Source organism: Suncus etruscus, chromosome 12 (assembly GCF_024139225.1).
Source record: "Suncus etruscus isolate mSunEtr1 chromosome 12, mSunEtr1.pri.cur, whole genome shotgun sequence".
NCBI classification, from domain to species: domain Eukaryota; kingdom Metazoa; phylum Chordata; class Mammalia; order Eulipotyphla; family Soricidae; genus Suncus; species Suncus etruscus.
Genome location: NC_064859.1, coordinates 97,799,756 through 97,824,084, shown reverse-complemented (window position 1 = coordinate 97,824,084; position 24,329 = coordinate 97,799,756). Strand labels below are relative to the sequence as shown.

At 44.0% G+C, this 24,329-nt stretch overlaps 1 protein-coding gene across 2 annotated transcripts in view; it reads right to left on the bottom strand.

Moving 5' to 3' along the window:
* Window positions 1–329: 329 nt before the first annotated feature.
* The window catches only part of SPAST (spastin), a 45,588-nt gene continuing 21,588 nt past the window's right edge, over window positions 330–24,329 (bottom strand). For both annotated transcript variants that reach the window (XM_049784195.1, XM_049784196.1), the window contains 13 exons: window positions 22,877–23,064; window positions 19,122–19,255; window positions 17,376–17,469; window positions 16,492–16,566; window positions 14,919–14,990; window positions 13,430–13,505; window positions 12,649–12,740; window positions 12,440–12,519; window positions 8,262–8,304; window positions 6,155–6,234; window positions 5,161–5,231; window positions 2,808–2,848; window positions 330–627 (listed from right to left, as the gene is read on the bottom strand). In XM_049784195.1, coding sequence (XP_049640152.1) covers window positions 505–627; window positions 2,808–2,848; window positions 5,161–5,231; window positions 6,155–6,234; window positions 8,262–8,304; window positions 12,440–12,519; window positions 12,649–12,740; window positions 13,430–13,505; window positions 14,919–14,990; window positions 16,492–16,566; window positions 17,376–17,469; window positions 19,122–19,255; window positions 22,877–23,064 — 1,169 coding nt within the window. In that variant the 3' untranslated portion in view covers window positions 330–504. The remainder of the gene's footprint in view (window positions 628–2,807; window positions 2,849–5,160; window positions 5,232–6,154; window positions 6,235–8,261; window positions 8,305–12,439; window positions 12,520–12,648; window positions 12,741–13,429; window positions 13,506–14,918; window positions 14,991–16,491; window positions 16,567–17,375; window positions 17,470–19,121; window positions 19,256–22,876; window positions 23,065–24,329) is intronic.

The window sequence follows — 24,329 nt, the reverse complement described above, 5'->3', positions numbered from 1 at the left end:
GAACAACAGTAGGGAAGAAAGACAGGAACAGCTACTATTAAGAAAATACATCAAAACATAAATAACCAAGGCTCTTGTGTCTTGTACCATTCAGTGTCTTGGAATCCTTCCATCTCCAACACAATATGCAAATTATTTACATTCTGATTATACTGGTGAAGATCAGAAACGGTTTTTGTTGTGCTCCGAGTTCCAGTGCCCAGTGGAATAGCCATAATCAAGGCCCAAAAGGCCTGAAAAGAAAATAGGCCTTTATGCATGAAACTAGCCATTCTGTAAATCAAGATGCATGAAACAAAGATGTTCTTCTAAATAAAGTTAATATTCCATTTGCATTGTAAATCTTATTTAAATTTGTTTTCAGGTTTAACTTATAGGACGAAGGATAAAAAGAACGAAGAGTCCTGTAAACTTAGGCTGGGTTTCCGTAGCTGGTAACTATTCTTTTTAGATGGCCTTTCTTTCTTGGAAAGTAAAATTTTCTGCAGCTTATGCTTTTTTTCTTTAAACAGTGGTATCTCCAAAGTCCTTATTCCAACGTATGTATGCTTCTAAGGTTTGTGGGCTCACACTGCGTTTTATCTTCTTCAAGGATTCAGTGAAGTCAGCCAATCGAATATTTCTCATCTAGATTTAAAAAGAGCAGACAACAAAATAAACCATCAACACACAGGGTAAGTAATGATAAGGAATGTAAATACAGAGAAGCATTCTCAAATCACGCCAATCTTCTTTTACATAATCTATATGAAAGCCAACACAAATCATACTTTCACATGTACATTTCCATTTCTTCCCTTTTTTTGTTTTTCGGCTACACCCAGTGACACTCAGGGGTTACTCCTGGCTTTGTGCTCAGAAATCACTCAAGGCTTGGGGGACCATATGGGATGCCAGGGGGATGAACCCCGGTCCGTCCTAGATCAGCATGAGCAAGGCAAACGCCCTATTGCTTGCACCACCGCTCCCTTGAAAGTCATAAAAATGCAGGAACTAATAAAATCTGCAAGAAGGTAAAACTTTCAAATGGCAAATAAAAAGTAGTAAAAAGCAGTCTGCAGGGTAAGGAGGTGGAATGTGACTAGTGGTAGGGGCCTAAGGGACAGTATTTCATTTCAATTTTTGCGTACACTATTACCTTCACTATACTGACAAGTCATCACACACATAAAGCAAGTGTTCTGTCACTGTCTTCCGAGTGCTACATCTCTAGTTTTTCATTCTATCTGCATTTAGGGTCATACCCAACAATGCCTCAGCGACCACTCCTGGAGGGCTGACTGGACCAGGAGGATAGAATCCAAGTTAAGCACAGGTAAGGCGAACATCTTACCTGCTGGATTCTCTCCAGCCCCTAGACTTTCTTTTTAAATAATATCATCCATTATAAAACAAGACATTCAGCACTGAAAATCAGATAAAATATAGGTAAGCAGGGGCTGGAGAGATAGCATGGAGGTAGGGCGTTTGCCTTGCACACGAGAAGGATGGTGATTCAAATCCCAGCATCCCATATGGTCCCCCAAGCCTGCCAGGAGCAATTTCTGAGTGTAGAGCCAGGAGTAACCCCTGAGCGCTGCTGGGTATGACCCAAAAAACAAACAAACAAACAAAAAACAGGCAAGCAATTTAATGCTTCAGGTTCACTACCCAGACACACATCTGTTTGGCTGGCCTCTTTTGCTCTTCCTTATGTCCCGTTGTTTGGGAGAATTTTACATTGTCAAGTTTCACATATTGCTCCGGATGGAGAGACAGGACAGCAGGTAGGACACTTAATTTGCATGCTGCTGACCCCAGTTCCCCACCCCAACCCCCACCCCTCCTCATCCCGAGCACCCTCAGAAGTAATTCCTGAGCTAGGAATAACCCCAAGCACTTTGAGGCATGCTTCCCACACACATACATAAAAGTTTCACTCATCCCAGAAATACTGTCCCTTAGGCCCCTACCACTAGTCACATTCTGCCTCCTCACCCTGTAGACTGCTTTTTTAGCCATTGGAAAGTTTTATCTTCTTGCAGATTTTATTAGTTCCTACATTTTTATGTTTTTCAATGAATGCCGTAGAGATTTCAACTGTTATAAACAGGTCTTAATTCAACTTTAATCTAAAGGTCAGAGTACACAAGATAATAAGCCTAGGTGTTTGCCTTGCAAGCAGCCGATCCAGGACCTTAGGTGGTTGGTTCAAATCTGTATCCCATTTGGTCTCTATCCCCCCCCCCCCCCCCCCCCCCCGTGCCTGTCAGGGGCTATTTCTGAGCAGACAGCCAGGAGTAACCCCAGATAATAAGATAAAAAGATAATAAGCCTAAGTGCTCTGGGCCCTAGACAAGGAAGACTTCATCCAAAAAAATTTTTTTTTTCCTATTTTGGAGTACTGAGGACAGAACCAGACATGTAGGCATATACTTGAACGAGTTTTTTTTTTTTTGTTTTTTTGTTTTTGTTTTTTTGCCATACCTGGTGACGTTTAGGAGATACTCCTGGCTATGCACTCAGATATCGCCTCTGGCTTGGGGGACTATATGGGACATCGGGAATTGAACCAGGTTCATCCTGAGTCAGGTCAGCTCCTTGCAAGGCAAATGCCCTACTGCTATCACTCCAGCTCCACTGAATGATACTTTTATAATTTGTTTTTGAGCCACACCCAACAGTGCTAGGACTTACTTAGTCCTGGCTCTAAATTCCAAGCAGCTATTTTTGTTTTATCCTATCTAATACAATACAAAGGCTGAAAAAAAAATTCTATCTACATTATGGCAGACTTTAACAATAAAATGATGATTATAGCAATATACCTCACTAGCAGACATGTTCTTCACTTGTTCTGGTTTCAGTTCTGTAAAATAAAAAAGACGCACACTTAAAAATAAAGATTTCAAAGTGAAAGCTGCTGAGCAATAAAATGAACAATAGTGTGAAAGTACATGCTCTGTGTAAGGATGTGAAAAGGAAATGCCACTGTGAAGACTGAGGCAGGTGGGAAGATGGGGGTGACAAGAATTGGTAATAAAACAGGATGAGAGCTGAGAAAGTCACTGTCACTAGCCCTTAGGCGGCTAAAAGCATTATGGCTGGACCCATTTTGTGGGCACAAGAACTGAGGTCCAATAAGACTAACTGGTGGCAGCATATCAGATCCAGAGAAGCTCCAGCAGGAACCAAGGATTGTGATAAGGTCATGAATGTGAACACTGAAAGTTTCTTCTTCTTGGTTAGGCAATGCCATAGAAACAGACTCCCCATCCCCACTCCCATAAAACTGGCCTCTTAACTAGGTAGAACACTGGAGGGGCAGCTTGGGAGAAACCTGGAAAGGTAACTGGAAAGAGAGGCAGGGTGCCTCCCCTTTCAAGAAGAAGGCGCTGCATCCCCACCTGAGAGGTGCACTCTCAGCTGCCCGCCTTCCTAACTTCACTATCTGTCTCCTCCTGACATCCTTTTCTAAACCTGGAAATCCTCGTCAGAGTCTAGGACTGACTGACAAGAGCACTTCTGTGCTCCAGCCCCAGAAGCCAGATGGCAGCACCCATTTCCCAGCCCGTGAGGTCTGTGTGGCGCAGGGCCCACAGCGCTTTCATCAGTCCTGTTCCCCAGGTGGAAGAGAGGGCAGAGGCTGACCTCTGCCCTCTCTTCCCCACTTCACTTAAGTCTCCTGCAACAAAAGGAAGGACATAAGCAGTTTATAAATGCAAACAAGATCTGGAGCGATAGCACAGCAGGGATGGCGCCTGCCTGGCACTTATCTGTCCTGGGTTCGATCCCCATCATCCCAAATGGTCCTCCTGGCACCGCCAGGAGGGATCCCTGAGCACAGAGCCAGGAGTCAGTCCTGAGCATCAATGGATGTGAACCATAAAACAAATGCAAAAAAAATATTTTGGGAGGTGGGCCATATCCGGCAGTACTCCTGGCTCTGCTCTCAGAAATTACTACTGGCAGGCTTGGGGGACCTTATGGGATGCTAGGGATTGAACCAAGATTGGCCAAGTATGTATGCGTATGGCAGATACCCTCACTACTGTGCTATAGCTCTGGCCCCAAAAAGCAAAATATTCTAAAAACTTTGAAGGGTTGATGCTTAGGTGCAGCACTCTGCTCTAGGGTTTCCTGCGCCCAACAGCATGTGAACAGGTGGTCTAGGCACTTTGTCCTGTAGTGCTGCTGCTTCTTCAGCATAATGGAGAGCGGCCACCACCAAGAGCACCAGTCATCAGCAGCACCAGTCATCATCATCATCAGCAGCAGCAGCAGGACAGCCGGAAAAAAAGAAGGGAAGTAGGGCTCTGGCCTGCTCATGCATTATTTTCCCAGGTGATAAATTGTAACAATGTGCACTTTTGCCCTTTTGTTAGAAAAATAGAAGAAAAAATTGCAACGAAGAGTGCGTTTGGCCCACCTGCCTGGTCTGCAATAGTAACTACTGGCACTTGTCAGGTGAGTCTGCAGGACTAAGTCTGGAAATGACTCAGTGCTAAGTAGGCCAGAAATATACCATTATTATACTTCTGCCAGTAAGGCCCAAGAGGGAAGCCTAAGCGTCTCAACTTCTGCGTGAGGGGGAAACAAGTACTAAGGGTATGTGCTATTCTAGTATGTGCTACTAGAATGTTCTATGCATAAAATCCTATCACTGACAGTATTGTAAATTATGGTGACTTAAAAAAATAAAAGAGACATGTGGGCCCACAGGAGATATAGCACAGGGGTAAGGTACATGCCTTGCATTTCCAACTTTAGGAATGCTACCATTAAGCAAATAGCTTTGGTCTGATCTTCAGAACCAAATAAGGTTCCCCAAAAACCCAACACCCTACCCAGCACTGCCAGGGTCCCTCCTGAGCAGAGCTACTAACAGCCCCTGAGCCAGGTCGGCGTGACCCCAACACATTATAGGAAGTTGTGTAATAGGGAATGCTAGACATTTCTTTTTTTTTTTTTTTGGTTTTTGGGCCACACCCTGTGACGCTCAGGGGTTACTCCTGGCTATGTGCTCAGAAGTTGCTCCTGGCTTCTTGGGGGACCATATGGGATGCCGGGGGATCGAACCGCGGTCCGTCCTAGGCTAGTGCAGGCAAGGCAGGCACCTTACCTCCAGCGCCACCGCCCGGCCCCATGAATACTAGACATTTCAAGCGCTTGTAAACCTACCCCGAATAGGACCCAGTGCTGCATCTTTTGCCAAAGCTGTTAGATCACTTCCTGAGTATCCATCAGTCATTCTGAGAATGGAAGAAAAAACAGTAAAGTCTTTTCATCTCTGCAGGTTTAAAGTCTATGCAATATGAGGATAAAACCAGGTTTTACTTCAACATTAAGCAAACAGCTATGGGATTTGAATGCTCAAGGACACAGAAAGGCCCATTTGCTAAAAACTAACTATTAGCTACTAACTGCATACCAAAAACATTGTATTGCTGTAGGCAAAACCATTTCTAATGATTAAGGCACATTCTAGAAAGTCTACTAATGTGAGCAGTTGTAAAAAATGTCCTTAAGAACGTAAAAATTAAAATTAGTGACCAAAGAGACAGTTCAATGTTTTGCATATAGAAGTCTTGAATTTAACCCCAAGCTGTAGGCCACAAATCATTCACTTCAAACTACATCTAAATTGGTGTTCTGGGAGCATCTGGGCCAATACCTGGTATTGCTCTGAGGCTGACTCTTGGCCCTGTCCGCAGGGATTACTCATGGCAGTATGTGCAAGGTGAATTCAAACCATGCCGACCCCATGCAAGGCAGATTATTCACTGTAATCTCTCTTAGCCCCATTTAGAAGTCTCAATATATTTATGAAAGTAAAGTCCCAAAAATATTTAGGTCATTTGGGGTTTGTTTTTGGACCACAACTGGCAGTGCTCAGGTGGACAACTCTCGACCCTTGGCTCCAGGGACCATGTGGAGCTGGGAATGAACTGGGCCTTTTCCAGGCAAAGTTCAAGAGCCAGCCCTTTGAGCTCTCACTACAGGTCATGCCCCGGAGAGAATTGCATCATTAAAAATTCAAATACTGTATCAATGACATAAGAATTTACACTAAGTAGACTAGTATAACAAAATCTCATTTCACACGCAGACTTACTTCAAGCAAAGAAGAAAGTATTTTCTGAACCTGCAATATAAACCAAAAGAAGGTACTCACCTAGCAAGCTGCGCGAGTTCTTTTTGGGTTAGTGGGCTTCCTTGTTTACATAACAGATTTTTAAGTAAAAGTAGCCTCGTCTAAAAGAAATTAAACATTAATTCTAAGAGTTAGATTATCTAATCCAGCTCAGATCTTCTCAATTATAAGATGGTCTTACATCTCTCTACCTTGTTTTTCTTACTCGAGTCACCATGCATTACAAAATCATTCATGACTGAGTTTGAAGCATACAACACAACACCATTCCCTTTCTCAGCACCCAATGCCTTTCACCAAAGTCCCCAGTGACCTTCCCATCTCCCCAGTAGGCACCTATTTTTTTTCATCTCACTTGTTCGAGCGAGCGCGCTCAGGCACCTTTTATTTTTCATCTCACATGTGTGTGCTTGATTTGATTTGGTTTTGGGGCCACACCAGGCGGCGCTCAGGTGTTACTCCTGACTGTGTTCAGAAATTAACCCTGGGCTGGAGAGACAGCATGGAGGTAAGGCGTTTGCCTTGCATGCAGAAGGACGTTGGTTCGAATCCCGGCATTCCATATGGTCCCCCAGCCTGCCAGGAGTGATTTCTGAGCGTAGAGACAGGAGGAACCCCTGAGCGCTGCCGGGTGTGAACCAAAAAACCAAAACAAAAAAAGAAAAAAGAAATTGGCCCTGGCTAACTCGGGGGACTATACGGGATGCCCGGAATCAAACCTGAATCCGCCCCTGGGTCAGCCATATGCAAGGCAAATGCCCTATCACTCTGCTATCTCTCCAGGCCCTTGTGTGTATTGTTTTCTTAAATATGTGGCCATACAAAGGCATACTCCTCGTTGGTTTTGTACTCAGGGATCACACCTGGCAGTGCTTGGGAACCATATCTGGTATCGGGGACCAAACCAGTGTTGGCATGTGCAAGGTGACTGACTTAACTCCGTAACCTCAGTACTATTTAGTCTGAGCCTCACTTATGCAAAGCTGAAGCAAGAGTACAGCAGAGAAGGCACTTGCCTTGTACACGGCTGACCCAGGTTTCATTCTCAGCAAACCTGAGTACCACCAGGAGTGCAGAGCCACGAGTAACCCCTGAGCATCGCCAAATGTGCTCCCCCCCAAATAAAACCAAAAGTAAATTTCCCACACTCCTAGAAGTTTGCTCATTCCTGTGAGTCTTCCTCAATACCATCTACATCCACAACCATAGCAAACCACCTGCCCACTTTCATGTTTTCATAGTTTGGACATTTCATACAAATAGAATCATAATGGTCTGAAACTTTCTATTAAATATACTTGTTTTTAGGGCTACACCAGCTGTTCTGGCTTGAGACTCACTCCCAGTAAGTGAGTGGGACCTCGCAGTGCCAATTACAGAACAAACCTCTATGTGGACCATAGCAGCAGTGTAGCAAAGTAAGGCACTTGCATTGCACACATGGCCAGCCAGAGGTTCAATCTCTAGCATCCCATATGGTCCCAGGGGTTATCCTAGAGTAGACCCCCAAGCATTGCTGGCTGGATGTAGCCCAAAAACAAAAATAAAAACAGAACAGAACAGACCTCCAGGGCTTGAAGACATAGTACAATGAGTAGGATCCATCTTACACATGGCTTATACAACTGTAGGTTTAATCCTAAGCATGCTCCCCTACAGAGGGTAGGGTGCTTGCCTTACCCATGATCTACCCAGGTTCTATCTCCAGCATATAATCTGGTTCAATGAGCCCTGTCACGAATGATTCCTGAGTACCATTAGGTGTAGCCAAACAAATCAACAAACAAAAATAAATCTCCTGCAAGGCATGCAGTTTGCCTTTAAGCCTTTTGCTCTCTGGCTGTATGTTTTATGATTTGGGGGAATATTTTTAGTTTGTGTTTGTGCCACACCTGGCAGTCCTAAGGAATTACTTCTGGCAGGCTCTGGAGACCATACAGGGTGTCAGGGATTGAACGCCAGCCTGCCACATGCAAGGCAAGTGCCCTAACAACTTACTACCTTTTCAACTCCCTGTTTATATTTTTAGGAAACTGCTGTTTTCCAAAGTGATTGTACTAAGGCTGTACTGTCAATATGGCAGTTCTTGTTTTGCTTTTAAAAAATAATTTAAAATATAGATACATACCTCCTCATTTGGCAAAGAGACATACACTCGTTTGATAAAACGCCTAGAAAAAAAAGATTCGAACAAATTATAAGAATATTAATCTTGAACTTCAAGTAGAAAACAACAAACAGAAAATCCATTTTTTGTTTGTTTGGTTGGTTTTGGTTTTGAGGTCACACTCGGCGGTGCTCAGGGGTTACTCCTGCCTCTGCGCTCAGAAGTCACTCCTGGCAGGAACGGGGGACCATGTGGAATGCCGCGATTCAAACCACCATTTGTTTGAATTAGCTGTATGCAAGGCAAATGCTCTACTGCTGTGCTATCTCTTTCCCCCTTTTGTAATTTTAAATATAATGCTTAAAGTATTTGAATACCTTTTAGTCATCATTAGTTAAAAAAAAAAATAGTCCTTTTAAACAACTAGTTACTTTTAAAGTTTTTGTTTTGAGGCACACGTAATAGTGCTCAGAACGTATTCCTGATTCTGTACTCAGGGATCACTCCTGGCAGGGTTCATGGACCATCTGGGGTACTGGAGACCCTGAAATAGCTGCTTATAAGTAAAGCACTTTACCCACTATACTATCTCTCCAGCCCCAAAATCAGTTAATTTAAAGAAAAAAAAAGATCAGCATTATCAGAAGTAAATACCAGTGTCTAATATTTTCTGTTGGGCAAGGGTTGAAGGTGTTATCCAGTGGTACTGCTGAGGAGAGGTTTTCCAGTGGTACTTGCTCAGGAATCACACCCAATGGTGCAATGGGGAACATGCAGCACTTCGGACCAAACTGGCTCAGCTGGGGTCAGAATGGTAGTACACAGAATGGGTAGGGCACTTAGCTTGCATGCTACCAACCCAGGTTTTTTTTTGTTTTGTTTTGTTTTGGTTTGGTTTTTGGGTCACACCCGTTACTCCTGGCTGCTCAGAAATAGCTCCTGGCAGGCACGGGGGACCATATGGGACACCGGGATTCGAACCAACCACCTTTGGACCTGGATCAACTACTTGCAAGGCAAACGCCGCTGTGCTATCTCTCCCGGGCCCCCAACCCAGGTTTGATCCAGATTTGATCGCCAGCATCCCATGTGTTCCCCCAGCACCTGCAAGAATAATTTCTGAGCACAGAGACAGAAGTAAGCCCTGAGCACTTCCAGGTATGGCCCAAAAAGAAACAAAAAGCTTCTGTTCCTCAGAAGAACGACCAGGATAAAAAGACAGCCCATGAAATGGGACATATTATTTACCCAACAACCATCTGATAAGGGGTTAATAACCAAGATAGATGAGGCACTGATAGGACCGGAGAGATAGTACAGCAGGTAGGGCATTTGCCTTGTACTCAGCCAACCTAGATTTCGTCCTCCCACATCCAACTGGTCCCATGAGCACCATAAGGAGTGAATACTGAGTGTAGAGCCAGGACTATGCTGAGTGTAGCTAAAAACAAAGTGTGACCCAAACACAAACAATAATAAAATGTTCCATGTCGGGGCTGGCAAGGTGGCGCTAGAGGTAAGGTGTCTGCCTTGCAAGCGCTAGCCAAGGAAGGACCGTGGTTCGATCCCCCCACCCCGCATCCCATATGGGCCCCCTAAGCCAGGGGCAATTTCTGAGCGCTTAGCCAGGAGTAACCCCTGAGCATCAAACAGGTGTGGCCCGAAAAACAAAACAAAACAAAACAAAAAGTTCCACATCAGTATTATTAGGGAAATGCAAATCAAAACAACAGTGAGATTTCATCTCACACCACAGAGAGTGGCACATATCACAAGGAACAAAAGGAACCAGTGCTGGCACAGATGCATGGAGAAAGGGATCCTAATTAACAGCTAGCAGGAATATGGACTGGTCCAGCCTTTTTGGAAAACAATATGGATATTGCTCAAAAAGCTAGAAATTTGAAATAAGTCAGAGAGAGAGAAAAACGGAGAATGGTCTCACTCATCTACGGGTTTTAAGGAAAATGAAAGACATTTCTCAACAATTTTTAGAGACAAAAGAGAGGAGGGCTGGACGTTACAGCCCACCTCATAAACCTCACCACAAAGAGTGATGAGTTTAGTTAGAGAAATAACTACATTGCGAACTATCCTAACAATGAGAATATATGAGGGAAGTGGAAAACCTGTCTAGAGTAAAGGTGGGGGTGGGGAGGAGGAGGAGGGATATTTGGGACATTGGTGATGGGAATGTTGCACTAGTGATGGGGGGTGTCATCTTATATGACTGAAACCCAACCACAATCATCTTTGTAACCAAGGTGTTTTAAAAAATATATAAAAAATATCATTCTTAATTTGTATTTCCAATAATTAATTTCAGCATGTTTTCAAATATTTATTAAGACCAAATTTAAAAAAAAAGCTAGAAATTGAGCCCCGGATGACCCCATAATACCACTCCTGGGAATATACCCTAGGAGCCCAAAAACGATGCAGAAAAAGCTCTCTGCACAACTATGTTCATTGTAGCATTACTCACAATGGCCAGAATCTAGAAATAACTCAAGTGCCCGAAAAGAGGTAAGTGAATAAAGAAACTGTGGTACATCTACACAATGGAATATTATACAAGTCGTAAGGAAAAAAAATGAAGTCATGAAATTTGCTTATACATAAATTGACATGGAGTGCTGAGTGAAATTCAGGCTGAGAGAAATGAGTCAGAGGGAGAGAGACATAGAATGATGGCACTTATTGTGGGACACATAAAACAAACTATGTGAGTAACATACAAAAACAAGAAATTAGGGTCAGGGGCTGGAGAGATAGCATGGAGGTAAGGCATTTGCCTTGCATGCAGAAGGTCATTGGTTCAAATCCCAGCATCCCATATGGTCCCCGAGCCTGCCAGGAGCAATTTCTGAGCATAGAGCCAGGAGGAACCCCTGAGCACTGCCGGGTGTGACCACCAAAAAAAAGAAAAAGAAATTAGGGTCAGGAGGAATAGTTAGGGTATGGTAGGAAGCTTGCACAAAGGGGTGCAGAAAACAGAACAGAAAAGGGACAACTATAGTAGATAGGTAAAAATGACCATTCTGGATAAGAACTGGATACTGAGAAGGTAAACCAATATGCACGATATCCCTGCAGTAACAATATTCAAACTATGATACTTAAAAGGATTTAAAAAAAACAGAAAGAAGAAAAATGACCACCATGGAGGCAGGCGGGGCTGCACAGGAGGAAAACTGAGAACACTGGTAAAAGGAAGCGTACACTAAAGCTGGGTATTGGATACTTTATGGCTGAAATGCAACCATTACAACTTTGTGAATCTATCTCATGGTGCCTCAATTTTTAAAAATGAAACAAATAAAACACCAAGAAAGACAAATCAACATATCTTCTAAAGCACCTAGATTTGACTAAAACCTGCATCCAGTAAAGAGATAAAACAAGTTAACTCAAAAATGTTCAATAAAAGAAGGTTGGCTTCCAAACCTTTTTATTCTTTTTGTTTTTGGTTTTTGGGGCCACACCCTTTTGATGCTCAGGGGTTACTCCTGGCTAAGCGCTCAGAAATCGCCCCGGGCTTGGGGGGACCATATGGGATGCTGGGGGATCAAACCACGATCCTTCCTTGGCTAGCGCTTGCAAGGCAGACACCTTACCTCTAGCGCCACCTCACCGGCCCCCTTTTTATTCTTTTTGGGCAGGTGGGACACACTAGGCCAGGAGCCCTCAAACTACAGCCCAAAAACCACCATTGTTCTTTTAAAAAAAAAAAACTATCGCCACGCCCTCAACAGTCTCGGGGGCAATGAACTGGCTCTTTATTTAAAAAGTCTAAGGATTTGGGCCTGGAGAGGTGGCACTAGAGGTAAGGTGTCTGCCTTGCAAGCCAGTGTAGGACAGACCAAGGTTCGATCCCCCGGTGTCCCATATGGTCCCCCCAAGCCAGGAGTAATCCCTGAGCATCAATGGGGTATGGCCCAAAGACCAAAAACAAAAAAAAGTCTAAGGATTCCTGCACTAGGCCATTCTCAGGATTTGCTCCTGGCTCAGCACTGACTCAAGGATCACTCTTGGTGGCATTCGGGTGACCATATGGGGTACCAGGGATCAAACCCAGGCCAGCTATATATGTAAGACATGTGCCCTCACACTGTACTATATTTAAGGATAGAAGAAATGGGCAAGATGCCCTGTGGGTTAACCACCCCACCCCACCTCACCCCCACAGCATACCCCACCTGAGCACAGCCTCATCGAGTTCCTGCGGCCTGTTGGTGGCGCCCATCACGAGGACTCGGTCATCGCCTGCAGACTGGACCTAGGTAGAAGCCATAGATGTGTTCGATACTATTAGGTAAATTAATAAAGAACAAAAGAACACAAATGATGTCTAATTTGGGTCCTACTGTAAAGGCATCGTCTAAGGCCGCCACCTTCAAATACTTACGCCGTCAAATTCTATGAGAAATTCTGTCTTGAGTCGCCGACTGGCATCATGCTCCCCTTCCCTCCTCTCACACAGGAGGCTGTCGACCTCGTCTGCAGGAAAAGAAAATACAGCTCTCAGGCAAGCTTCCTCGATTGCTGATGGGCTCCAGTTTATTACTGAGGCTAGGAGGTCATGGTAACCCGCTAGCCCTGAGTCTTCTTAGTCTGCAGTGGTGGGGACAGAACATGCACAGGCAATGGCTCGCTGTTCCACTAAGCTGTCTCCCTGAACATACAATGCACTACGCAGTGACGCTGGGCTTATAAACATTTCTTCTTTTTTGGGGGGGGAAGAGGGGCATGCTACACCCGGCAGTGCTTAGGGGTTACTCCTGGCTCTGTGATCAGAAATCGTTCTTGGCAGGCTTGGGGGATGATATGAGGTACCGGGAATCGAACCGGGGTCTGTCCTGGGTTGGCCATGTGCAGGGCAAATGCTCTACCACTGTGCTATTGCTCCAGCCCCACACTTCATCTTTTTTTTTTTGTTTGTTTGTTTTGGGTCACACCCAGCAGCTCTCAGAGGTTCCTCCTGGCTCTATGCTCAGAAATCGCTCCTGGCAGGCTCAGGAGACCATATGGGATGGCGAGATTCGAACCAATGACTTTGTGCATGAAAAGCAAACGCCTTACCTCCATGCTATCTCTCCGGCCCCTACACACTTCAACTTTTAATCTAGCTACTCATCTCATCTGCTGGAGAGGGGAAGTTTCATTTAGCTGACACCATTCTTTCTTACCTATAAAAATGATGGAAGGCTGAAGCTCTCGAGCCACAGCAAAAAGAGCTCTCACCAATTTCTCTCCTTCTCCCACCTACAACAGTAAGTTACATAAGTGATTTACACATCAAATATAGCTTACAGCTTTCTAAAAGTCACAATAAGACTCAGGGCCAGAGCACATGCTATGCACCTAAGAGGCCCAGGGTCAATTTGAAGCACCAGGCAGGCCTCCCAGCACAGGGTTAGAAGTTACTGAGCACTTCCACTAGTGAGGTCCCTTTCTCCAACAAACTTTGAGAACTCAGCAGCTTTAATAAATTCCTTGAAAACAAAGATTTGATTTAATGAAGAGGCTATGTGTTATCAAACTACCTCTTAGAAATTTAGAAAACAGGGTTGGAGAGATAACATGGAGGTTAGTCGTTTGCCTTACATGCTGAAGGTCAGTGGTTTGAATCCCGGCATCCCATATGGTCCCCCAAGCCTGCCAGGAGTAACCCTTGGGCACTGCCGGGTGTGACCCAAAACCCAAAACCAAAACCAAACAAAACAAAAACGAAGATTCTGGGGCCAGAGAGAGAGAATAGCAGTCATCCCATATGGTCGCCCCCCCCCCCCCCCCCCCCCCCCCCCCCCCGTGCCTTTTCGGTCACACCCAGCAGCACTCGGGTTATTCCTGGCTCTGCACTCAGAAATCACTATCCTTCTGTATGCAGGCAAACACTCTGCCTCCATACTATCTCTCCTGCCCCCACGAGTGACTTCTGAGCGCAGTTAGGAGTAACCCCTGAGCGCTGCCAGGTGTGACCCAAAAACAAACAAACAAAAAAGAAGATTCTTATTTTTGTTTTTTTAAATCTCACTCTGCATTCTGAAACTTTACAAGTTTTCTTGTAAAGTAGGGAAATAGAAGAAGATACAGTATGTGTAGAAGGTAGACTATACAGCCTATGCTTTAGGGCAGTGATGGCTAACCTTTTTGAGCCTGAGTGCCCAAACTGCCACACAAAACCAAAGAATTTCCTCAAAAGTGCCAGCACGTCAATTAAATCTTAATAACAAGATTTTAGTATCTAAAAACTATGTGGCATGCGAAGGCCTTGCAGCTGGCATGTGTGAAGGTCCACAATTAAGATATGTGGTGCAGGGGCAGGAGGCCAGTGTGCCGGTGTCTGCTTTGCTTTGCAGGTTACCTGGCAACAGCGCCAGACTGGCCATTGGGAGGACCGGGCACTGTTCGGCAGTTTGGACACTCGGGCTCAAAATGGTTAGCCATCACTGCTTTAGGGGCTTCATTTATAGATTGCGGGCAAGTTGGAAAGTCCTTTTCTAGAACAAAAAAAAATTATTCTTTAATTTTTAATTAAATTTTAATTAAAATTTCAGGAGTTTTCATTTTCACAATAACACTGTCAAGAAAATGCATTTTTCTACTTTGAAAACTAGGTTCATGATATTCATATTTAACATTTAAAACATGGATAAGTGTGGAAAAAGAACTCACATATTTCGAAGTCAAACTTGCAGCACTTATATTAAAGAAGGTTGCATTAGACTCTGCAGCTACTGCTTTTGCCTAAAAACAAGAATCACAAAATCAAATCATGTAGCAGTTCAAATTTTACTTTAAACATACAACATTTGATCAATAGAAGTCCTAGAAAAGATTTTCTAAGACTTGTTATTCTCAAATAGCAATTTGTTTCTTTATCAGCAATTCAAAGTTCTAGAAAAAAAATAGTGCCTTGTTCCAGTCTTTTCCACCCTAAGAACAATATTCATTTAAAAAAAAAAAAGAGGGTATTGGGGCCGTACCCAGTTGCTGGTTCGGTTCCCAGCATCCCACATGGTCCCCCGAGCCTACATGGAGTGATTTGTCAGTGCAGATTCAGTAACCCCTGAGCACTATCCAGTATGGCCCCAAAATAAACAAGAGGGTGTTATTCTCTTTTTTTAGATATAGAAAGGTAAAAAGTAACTGATTAGAGGAAGATATATTGCTAAGGAAAAAATATTTTTATATCTTACTTCTAGATGAATCATTACAGAGGAAAGCAGCACCCAAGTCCTAATTAAGATTTAACAAAAGCGGGAAGGGGAGAAAACCAAGTTACAGATAATGGAGAACGAAGGTAAGGGTTGTGGGAATTCTGGAGGTTGGGGGGGCAATCTAAGTAAATAAATAAATAAATAAATAAATTCCATTAATTTATTTAACAGAACTCAAAGTAACAAAACTTTGAAGATCGATTTCTAAGTGTAGAGCCAGAAATAACCCCTGAGCGCTTCTGGGTGTGGCCCCAAAACAAACAAACAAACAAACAAAAAATGCAGGGCTAGGCTAGGGAAGCAGCTAATAGGGCTAGAGACTTCAGCTTAAGGTCCTGTGTTAAATTACTAGCACCAAAGCAAAACAAAACAAAAACCAAAGCAAAAAATAAATCTACTTTTTGTTTTCTTTTGGGGTCACAGTGCTCAGGGCTTATTCCTGGCTCTGCACTAAGGGGGACGATATAGGATGCTAGGGATCAAATCCAGGTTGGTTAAGTACCTTACCTGCTATATTATCGGTCTAGTCCCTGACCTTTTTTTTTAACTAGAGCTATTAAGTTTGTGGAAAATCAAGACTAGAAGACAATAAGATTAGCTCAGCCTAAGAGAAATATAGTACTGCTTAGGAAAGTGATGGAAATTAAGAGTATAAAATTAACCTAACACAAAACATTGAACATATTTTATTTGTTCACTAATTTTCGAGTTAAAAGGCCAGCAAAATGGTTCAGGATTAGAGTGCGTTCAGTCCCCGGTACCACATGGGCCCTAAGCTTCAAAGCTTAACCCTGGAGGCCACAGCATCACCAGGTCTGCTCTGGTCCACAGCAACACAGGATCCATGCAGCACTGCATACCTTAGGCCCAACTACCTGGCTGACTAAGTGTCATAATCTTCCAGCATCCCTTCCCAAAAGTTAATTACAACAAAGAACATGTCATAAATAGAAACAATAAAAAGGATTTTGGCATTACTGCATTAAATATCAAAATGTGAATAAATACCTCACAGTGAAAATTCTTACCAGCATTGTTTTGCCATTTCCAGGTGGACCAAAGAGTAGCAATCCCCGGGCCGGAGCTCTAAGTCCTGTGAACAACTTAAAAAATAGGTATTTTATTTCACAATTATGATTCTGAACAGAATTTCTTCCAGATATTTACAAAATATCATTTGCCATAAAAAGGTAATGATTTTTGGATGCATCCTCCCCAATAGCAGCTGTTTAGAGCTTTCACAAAAAATAATTAATAAAGCAGAATAGTGATTTAAAAATGGAAGAAAACAGAGCTAGTGATATAGCTTAAGTAAAAGTCTCATATGTGCAGTTTTGGATATTCGTGAGAAGCCCTGACGAGTTCAAACCCAGTATCCAGACCCAAATAAGAGAAACTTGGGGCCGGAGAAATAGCACAATGGTAGGGCATTTGCCATGCACGCAGCCGCACAGGATCAACAGTGGTTGGATCCTCGGCACCCCTATGTCCCCTTGAGCCTGCCAGAGAGGATTTCTGAGCACAGAGCATCACTGAGTGTGGCCCCAAAACAAAACAGAACAAAAAACTCAACCCTTATGGATTAAAACAAAGGCTTTGTGCCTTGGCTCACATCCTCCTGAGATGCGGCCTTTCTGACATGACACTCTGGGGTGAAACAGCCTTTTGCACCCTGGGTCAGGAGGTGCCTCTTCCCCTCTGGAGAAGCCTGTGTTGTTTTTTGAACATGTTATTCTCTCTTTCCTCACATTTCATTATTTTTCTTTGTTAAGGTTTCTGGGCCACATCCAACAGTGCTCAGAGTCTACTGCCTAAGTAATTATTTTTAGCAGAATTCAAATGTTTCTTTAGACTTTTATGGACCAATACTTATGAATGTCCTCTACAAGTACGTGTGGTATGAAGTCCTTACCTCAGGCCTGAGAGAAGGAAGAATCACAATTTCTTGCAATGCCTGTTTTGCCAACTCCTGGCCAGCTATATCGTCAAACTTAACAGCTGTTCCACTAAGAAACAAAACTTCAATTAGTTCCACTAGAGCAGGGGTCTCAAACTCGAGACCCGCAGGCCATCTGCCGCCCTCCATACAACATTTTGTGGCCCACGACCGGCCTTCAAACATCGCAATATTCGTTGCAATAAAAATCACATTAGTAAGAAAAAAATCGCATTAAACATTCGCATACCCCAAGCAGTTCCGTTCGGGGTATGCAAATGTTTAATACGATTTTTTATTGCGAATATTTGGTAAGCGAAATCCTTATGCGGCCCTGCCTCACCCCGACTTTGCCTCCTGCGGCCCCCAGGTAAATTGAGTTTGAGACCCTTGAACTAGAGAAATATGCCTCACCTGTTATAATGTGAAGTTTAGATCTGTAAAATGTAGTCATTTTTCGGTTAGTTCTCTATGGTAAAATTAACAAAGCAATCATTTCTACCCTTTTTTTTTGTTTGTTTTTGAGTTACACCCAGTAGCGCTCAGGGTTTACTCCTGACTCTACCCTCAATAGTCACTACTGGCAGGCTCAGGGGACCATACAGGATGCCAGGATTCAAATCACTGTCCTTCTGCATACAAGACAAATGCCTTACCTCCATGCTATCTCTCTGGCCCCAATTTTCTACCTTTTATTTATTTATTTTTTGTTTGTTTTTGGGCCACACTGGTTTGACGCTCAGAGATTACTCCTGACTATGCGCTCAGAAACCGCCCCTGGCTTGGGGGACCATATGGGACGCTAGTACTTGCAAGGCAGACACCTTACCTCTAGCACCACCTTCCCGGCCCCGATTTTCTACCGTTTATAACAAAGGAAAACCCTTCATAAAAATAAATATGAGGGGGGCCAGAGCAATACCGCAGAAGTAGGGCATTTGATTGCATGTGGCTAACCCAGGACAGACCTGGATTCAATCCCCAGCGTCCCATATGGTCCTCCAAAGCCAGGAGTGATTTCTGAGCACATAGCCAGGAATAACCCCTGAGCATCACCGGATGTGTCCCAAAAACAAACAAACAAACAAACAAAAAAAGTGAGGGGCCAGCGATAGTACAGCTTGGAGGGTGTTTGTCTTGTTTGCGGCCGACCCAGGTTCAATCCTGGGCATTCCATATGGTCCCCAGGAGTAATTTCTGAGTGCAGAGCTAGAGCCAGTAGTAAGCCCTAAGTACAGCTGGTTGTGAAAACCTTCCCCCCCAAAAGTGAGGACTAGAGCAGTAATACAGAGGGCAGGGAGCTTGCCTTGTATGCAGGTGACCCATGTTCTATCCCCAGCATCCCATATGGTCCCCAACTCCCACGAGGAGTTATCGACAAGTGCAGAGCCAGGAGTAACCCCTGAAGACCACCAGGTGTGCCCTCAAAAACCAACCAATCAACCAAACAGAAAAGTAAAAGCTAGAAAGTTAGTCCAGCAAGAAAGGTAGTTGCATTGCACGTAGGTGCCCTGGGTTGCATCCAAACACCACCTGTGGTGCTCCAAATTCTCCAGTAGAGATCCCTGAGTGTAGCTTGGTATGGCCCACCACCCCCCAAAAAACAAAAGAATGAAATAAATGTATAAATTAGATAAAGCATTAATAATCTATTGCACTTATAGTCTACATACACATTCAAAATAAAAATGTAAAATATAACTCTTATATGACAAAACTTACTTGTCCACAATTTCATTCATAATAAGGTTAGCAAGATTGCTGTCCACATTCCGAAAGTTCTTCAAGTCTTTCTTTTTACGAGCAGCAGTCGTAGGGGTAGAAGGTTTATTCGTTCTGTTTCCTTTTGCAGTATTCTTAAAGAAAACAGTTTAAAATATTAAAAGACAATCTCTACTTAATCCCTATAACTAAAATTTAACATTCAGAATTAAATGTTTGTAGAAAGATATAAAACTTGAAAAATTGTTTATTTACTTCTAGAAAAACTGGAATTGAATATAAAACTACATTTAAGTACAAAAGAGATAAAATACCATGGAAAGGTGCTTGTCTTGCATGCAAGTGACCCAGGTCTGATTCCCCATGTTACATATGGTCCCTAGTGCCCAGTTTGAAATAATCCCTGAGCTTGGAGTCAGAATGAACCCCGAACACAGAAAGGCATGGCCAAAAAAAAAAAAAAAAGGAAAGAAAAAGGAAAACCCTACATTTAGGGTTAGATTTGGCATAAAGTTAATGGAGAATTTCATCCGGAGAGATTGTTACTATTACTAGAATACTAACAACTTCTTTTGAGGTTGGAGAGGTAGTACGGCAGGTAGAGATCCTGACCTGCACCTGGCTGACCAGGGTTCAATCCCCGGCATCCAATCCCCAGCCTATCCATATGGTCCCCTCAGCAGCACCAGAGGTAATTCCTGAGTGCAATGTCAAGAGTGATGTCTAAACAATACCACCTATAGCCCAATACAAGAGAGGCGAGAGTGATAGTTCAGCAGGGCACCTGCCTTGCATGAGGCCAACCTGAGTTTGATTACCAGCATCCGTAAGGATCCACTGAGCACTGTTGGGCAATTCCTGAGCATAGAGTCAGGAGTGACCTTAAGCATCTGAGTATGCCCCCAAACAAAACCAACAAATAGAAAACAAACAAATGGGCCCGGAGAGATAGCACAGCGGCGTTTGCCTTGCAAGCAGCTGATCCAGGACCAAAGGTGGTTGGTTCGAATCCCGGTGTCCCATATGGTCCCCCGTGCCTGCCAGGAGCTATTTCTGAGCAGACAGCCAGGAGTAACCCCTGAGCACCGCTGGGTTTGGCCCAAAAACTAAAACAAAACAAAACAAAACAAACAAACAAATAAAAAATAATTCTGGGGCCGGAGCAGTGGCGCAGCGGTAGGTCGTTTGCCTTGCATGGTCTGATCCAGGACAGACCTGGGTTCAATCTCGGCATATCATATGGTCACCCGAGCCAGGAGTGATTTCTTTTTTTCTTTTTTTTTTCTTTTTTTTTTTTGGTTTTTGGGCCACACCTGGCAGTGCTCAGGGGTCATTCCTGGCTGTCTGCTCAGAAATAGCTCCTGGCAGGCACGGGGGACCATATAGGACACCAGGATTCGAACCAACCACCTTTGGTCCTGGATCGGCTGCTTGCAAGGCAACCGCCGCTGTGCTATCTCTCCGGGGCCCAACCAGGAGTGATTTCTGGGTGCAGAGCCAGGACTAATCCCTGAGCATCACCAGGTGCGGCCCAAAAACAAAAACAAAAAAATTTTTTTTTCCTTTGGGAGAGATATAATACAGAGGGAAAGTTACTTGTCTTCAGTGCAACAGACCCAGGTTCAATCCCATCAACACAGTCCTCAACCTCTCCGGAGTTGATCCCAGAGTAACAGAGTCAGGGGTCAGATTTAAGCACAATTGGGTGCAGCCCAAAGACAAAGAAAATAAGTAAAAGTTCTTTGATAACTCCATCGAATAATTTTGGTCAGGGGCTACAGAGATAGCATGGAGGTAGGGCATTTGTACCACATGCAGAAGGACGGTGGTTTGAATCCCGGCATCTGGTCCCCTGAGCCTGCCAGGAGTGATTTTCTGAGCATAGAGCCAGGATTAACCCCTGAGCGCTGTCGGATGTGACCCCAAAACAAACAAAAACATAAAAAACTTGTTCATAGTTAAAACTGCAACTCCAGATATGTGAAATACTACAAAATCTTTTGGGAGGCCACACCAGCCATGTTCAGATCTTACTCCTGGCTCTGCACTCAGTAACTAATTCTGGCAGGCTTGGGGGACCATATGAGATGCTGGGGATTGAACCCGGGTTAGCTGTGTGCAAGGCAAATTCCCTACCCGCTGTGCTATTGTTCCAACCCCAAAATATTAAAAATTTAAACAAATTCAAATAAAAAAATTTTATTTTAATTTTTTTTTGGGGGGGGGGAGTCATACCCGGCAGTGCTCAAGGGTTACTCCTGGCTCTATGCTCAGAAATCACTCCTGGCAGGCTCGGGGGACCATATGGGGTGCCAGGATTTGAATCACCGCCCTTCTGCATCTAAGGCAAACGCCTTACCGCTGTGCTATCTCTTCGGCCCCATATTTTAATTATTTTTATTTTGGGGAACATACCAAACAATATTCGAGGTATAGTGCTGGTCTGATTCAGAGTTTAGTGGTTGCTCTTGATGGTGATTGGAGGACAATATGGGCTGCTGGAGACTGACCCCAAGTCAGCTGTGTGAAGACAAAGACCCATACGCTGCACCATTGCTCCAGCCCAAATGTTTTGTTTTTGTTTTAGTATTTGTTTTGAGCCATACCCAGTGGTGCACAGGGCTTACTCCTGGCAGGCTCAAGGGGCCATGTGCCAAGATCAAGTCCAATCGGCCCTTTCAAGCAAATGCCCTACCTGCGGTATTATAGCTCTGGTCTCATGATTCTCAAAAAACATTATTTCTTTCAGCGCGAGATTAAACCCAGTGCTTGACACACGTAAGGCAGGTACTCTACTGCTGAGCCACATCCCCAGTCTTCCCAGTGTGTATGTGTGTACATATAATATACAAACACATACATATATACTCATCACACCTGGCAGTACTCATGGCTCGATACTTAGGGAACATTCCTGATAGGGCGCAAGAGAACCATTGGGGTGCCAGGTATCAAATACCTGTCAGCAACATGTAAGGCAGTGCCTTCAATCTCTCCTGCCCCTTCACCTCTGTTTGAAAGAAGATAATGACATTCTTATAGAAGCTTATCAATTGTTAAGGCACTATGAAAGTACTTAAATTGGGGACCGGAGAGATAGCGTGGAGGTAGGCCATTTGCCTTGCATGCAGAAGGACGGTGGTTTGAATCCCAGTATTCCATATGGTCCCCTGAGCCTGCCAGGAGTACAGCCAGGATATGTATACTCCTGCATAGAGCCAGGAGTAACCCCTGAGTGCTGCCGGGTGTGACTCAAATACCAAAAACCAAAACCGTAAGAAAGCAAAACAAAACAAACAAAAAAAAAATGAAACCCAAACTAGAAAAGTACTTAAATTGAAGCAGCCATATGCTTAGATTTTCTATCTATAAAAGCAGTGATTAGAGTTAAGATTTTCCAGGTCAGAGTCAGTGATAGCACAGCAGTAAGGCGTTTGCCTTACACATGGCCAACCTGGGCTCAATCCTCAGCATCCAGTATGGTCCCCTAAGCCTGCCAGGAACGATTTCTGAGTGCAGAGTGATGCTGGGGGAGTGAATTGGGGGGAGTTCCCCGCCCCCCAATTCCCAGGTCAGAGGCAAGTAGGGGTGAGGCACTTGCCTTACATACAGCTTAACTAACTGGCCCAATAATGCTTCAAATCCACGAACATGTGTGCTTCCTGGAATCACTCGAGCACAGAGCCAGACTGGTTGGAATTGGTCCATGGTTCAAACACACCCCAATATCAAAATAAAGCTACATGTTCTGGTACCTTCTGAAGGGCAGGTGCAGTCCCAGGCCCCTGCCTCCCTCCAGACACCATGGACAGTCCGCTGTAACTAGGCGCTCGGTGATGGCCCGATAGACCCGTGGATCCCGTTTTCATCACTGTTTTCGAACGAGGCAGGGAATTACTAGTGTGAGATAAGGGGTCTTTTCTTTTCGGAACAGCTCCACTTTCTAACAAGGAAAAAGAAAAAGCACCATGGTGAGGAAATTTTGGCTAAATGCTTTAAAAACAATAAAGGTGTATAGAATTTACAAAATTCAAGCAGATCACATTTTTATTTAGGTTTCTCCTTTCCTAATATATAATGTCATAGTCTAATAAAGAATGTGTATTTGTAGAAAAATAAAACATTACTTGAACTAGAAGAAGAATAAAAAGTTACCAAGGGAATCAGGAGAGAATAGTTACCGGTAAGGCACTGGCCTTGCACACAGCCAACCTGGATTTGATCCTGCACCCCATGTGGTCCCCAAGTCCTGCCAGAAGTGATACCCGGGTGCAGAGCCAGGAATGTCCACTTAACACTGCTCTACAATGTGTCCCCTCACCCCCAGAAAAAGTTTGGAATCAAGGGATTGAGCATTCTCTCTGACCCTGAAGTAGTTGCTTTGTTCTTTGGGATTTTTTTTGAATTTTTGTTTTTGGGTCACACCTGGAGCCCCTCTGCACTCAGAAATTGCTTCTGGCAGGATTGGGGGCCATATGGGACACTGGGGATCAAACTGAGGTCAGTCTCAGGTCGACTACATGCAAGGCAAACGCCCTACCGCTGTGCTATTGCTCTGGCCCCTAAAGTAGTATTTTTTTTTGGGGGGGGGGCACACCCAGCGGTGCTCAGGGGTTACTCCTGGCTGTCTGCTCAGAAATAGCTCCTGGCAGGCACGGGGGACCATATGGGACACCAGGATTTGAACCAACCACCTTAGGTCCTGGGTCGGCTGCTTGCAAGGCAAACACCGCTGTGCTATCTCTCCAGTTCCTAAAGTAGTATTTTAATTTGTTTTGTTTGTGGTTTTGGACCAAACCTAGGGTTACTCTTGGCTCTGTGTCAGAAGTAACCCCTAAAGTGTTGCCAAGTTTAACACATAACAAAAATTAAATGAATAAAGAAAAACTGACAAAACTTTATGATAAATATGAAAAAATAAAAGAGGGCCCGGAGAGATAGCACAGTGGTGTTTGCCTTGCAAGCAGCCAATCCAGGACCAAAGGTGGTTGGTTCGAATCCCGGTGTCCCATATGCCCCCCCCCCACTCCCCCACCCCCTCCCCGTGCCTGCCAGGAGCTATTTCTTTTTTTTTTTTTAATTTTATTTATTTATTTATTTATTTATTTATTTATTTATTTATTTATTTATTTGTGTGTGTGTGTGTGTGTGTGTGTGTGTGTGTGTGTGTGTGTGTGTGTGTGTGTGTGTGTGGTTTTTGGGTCACAC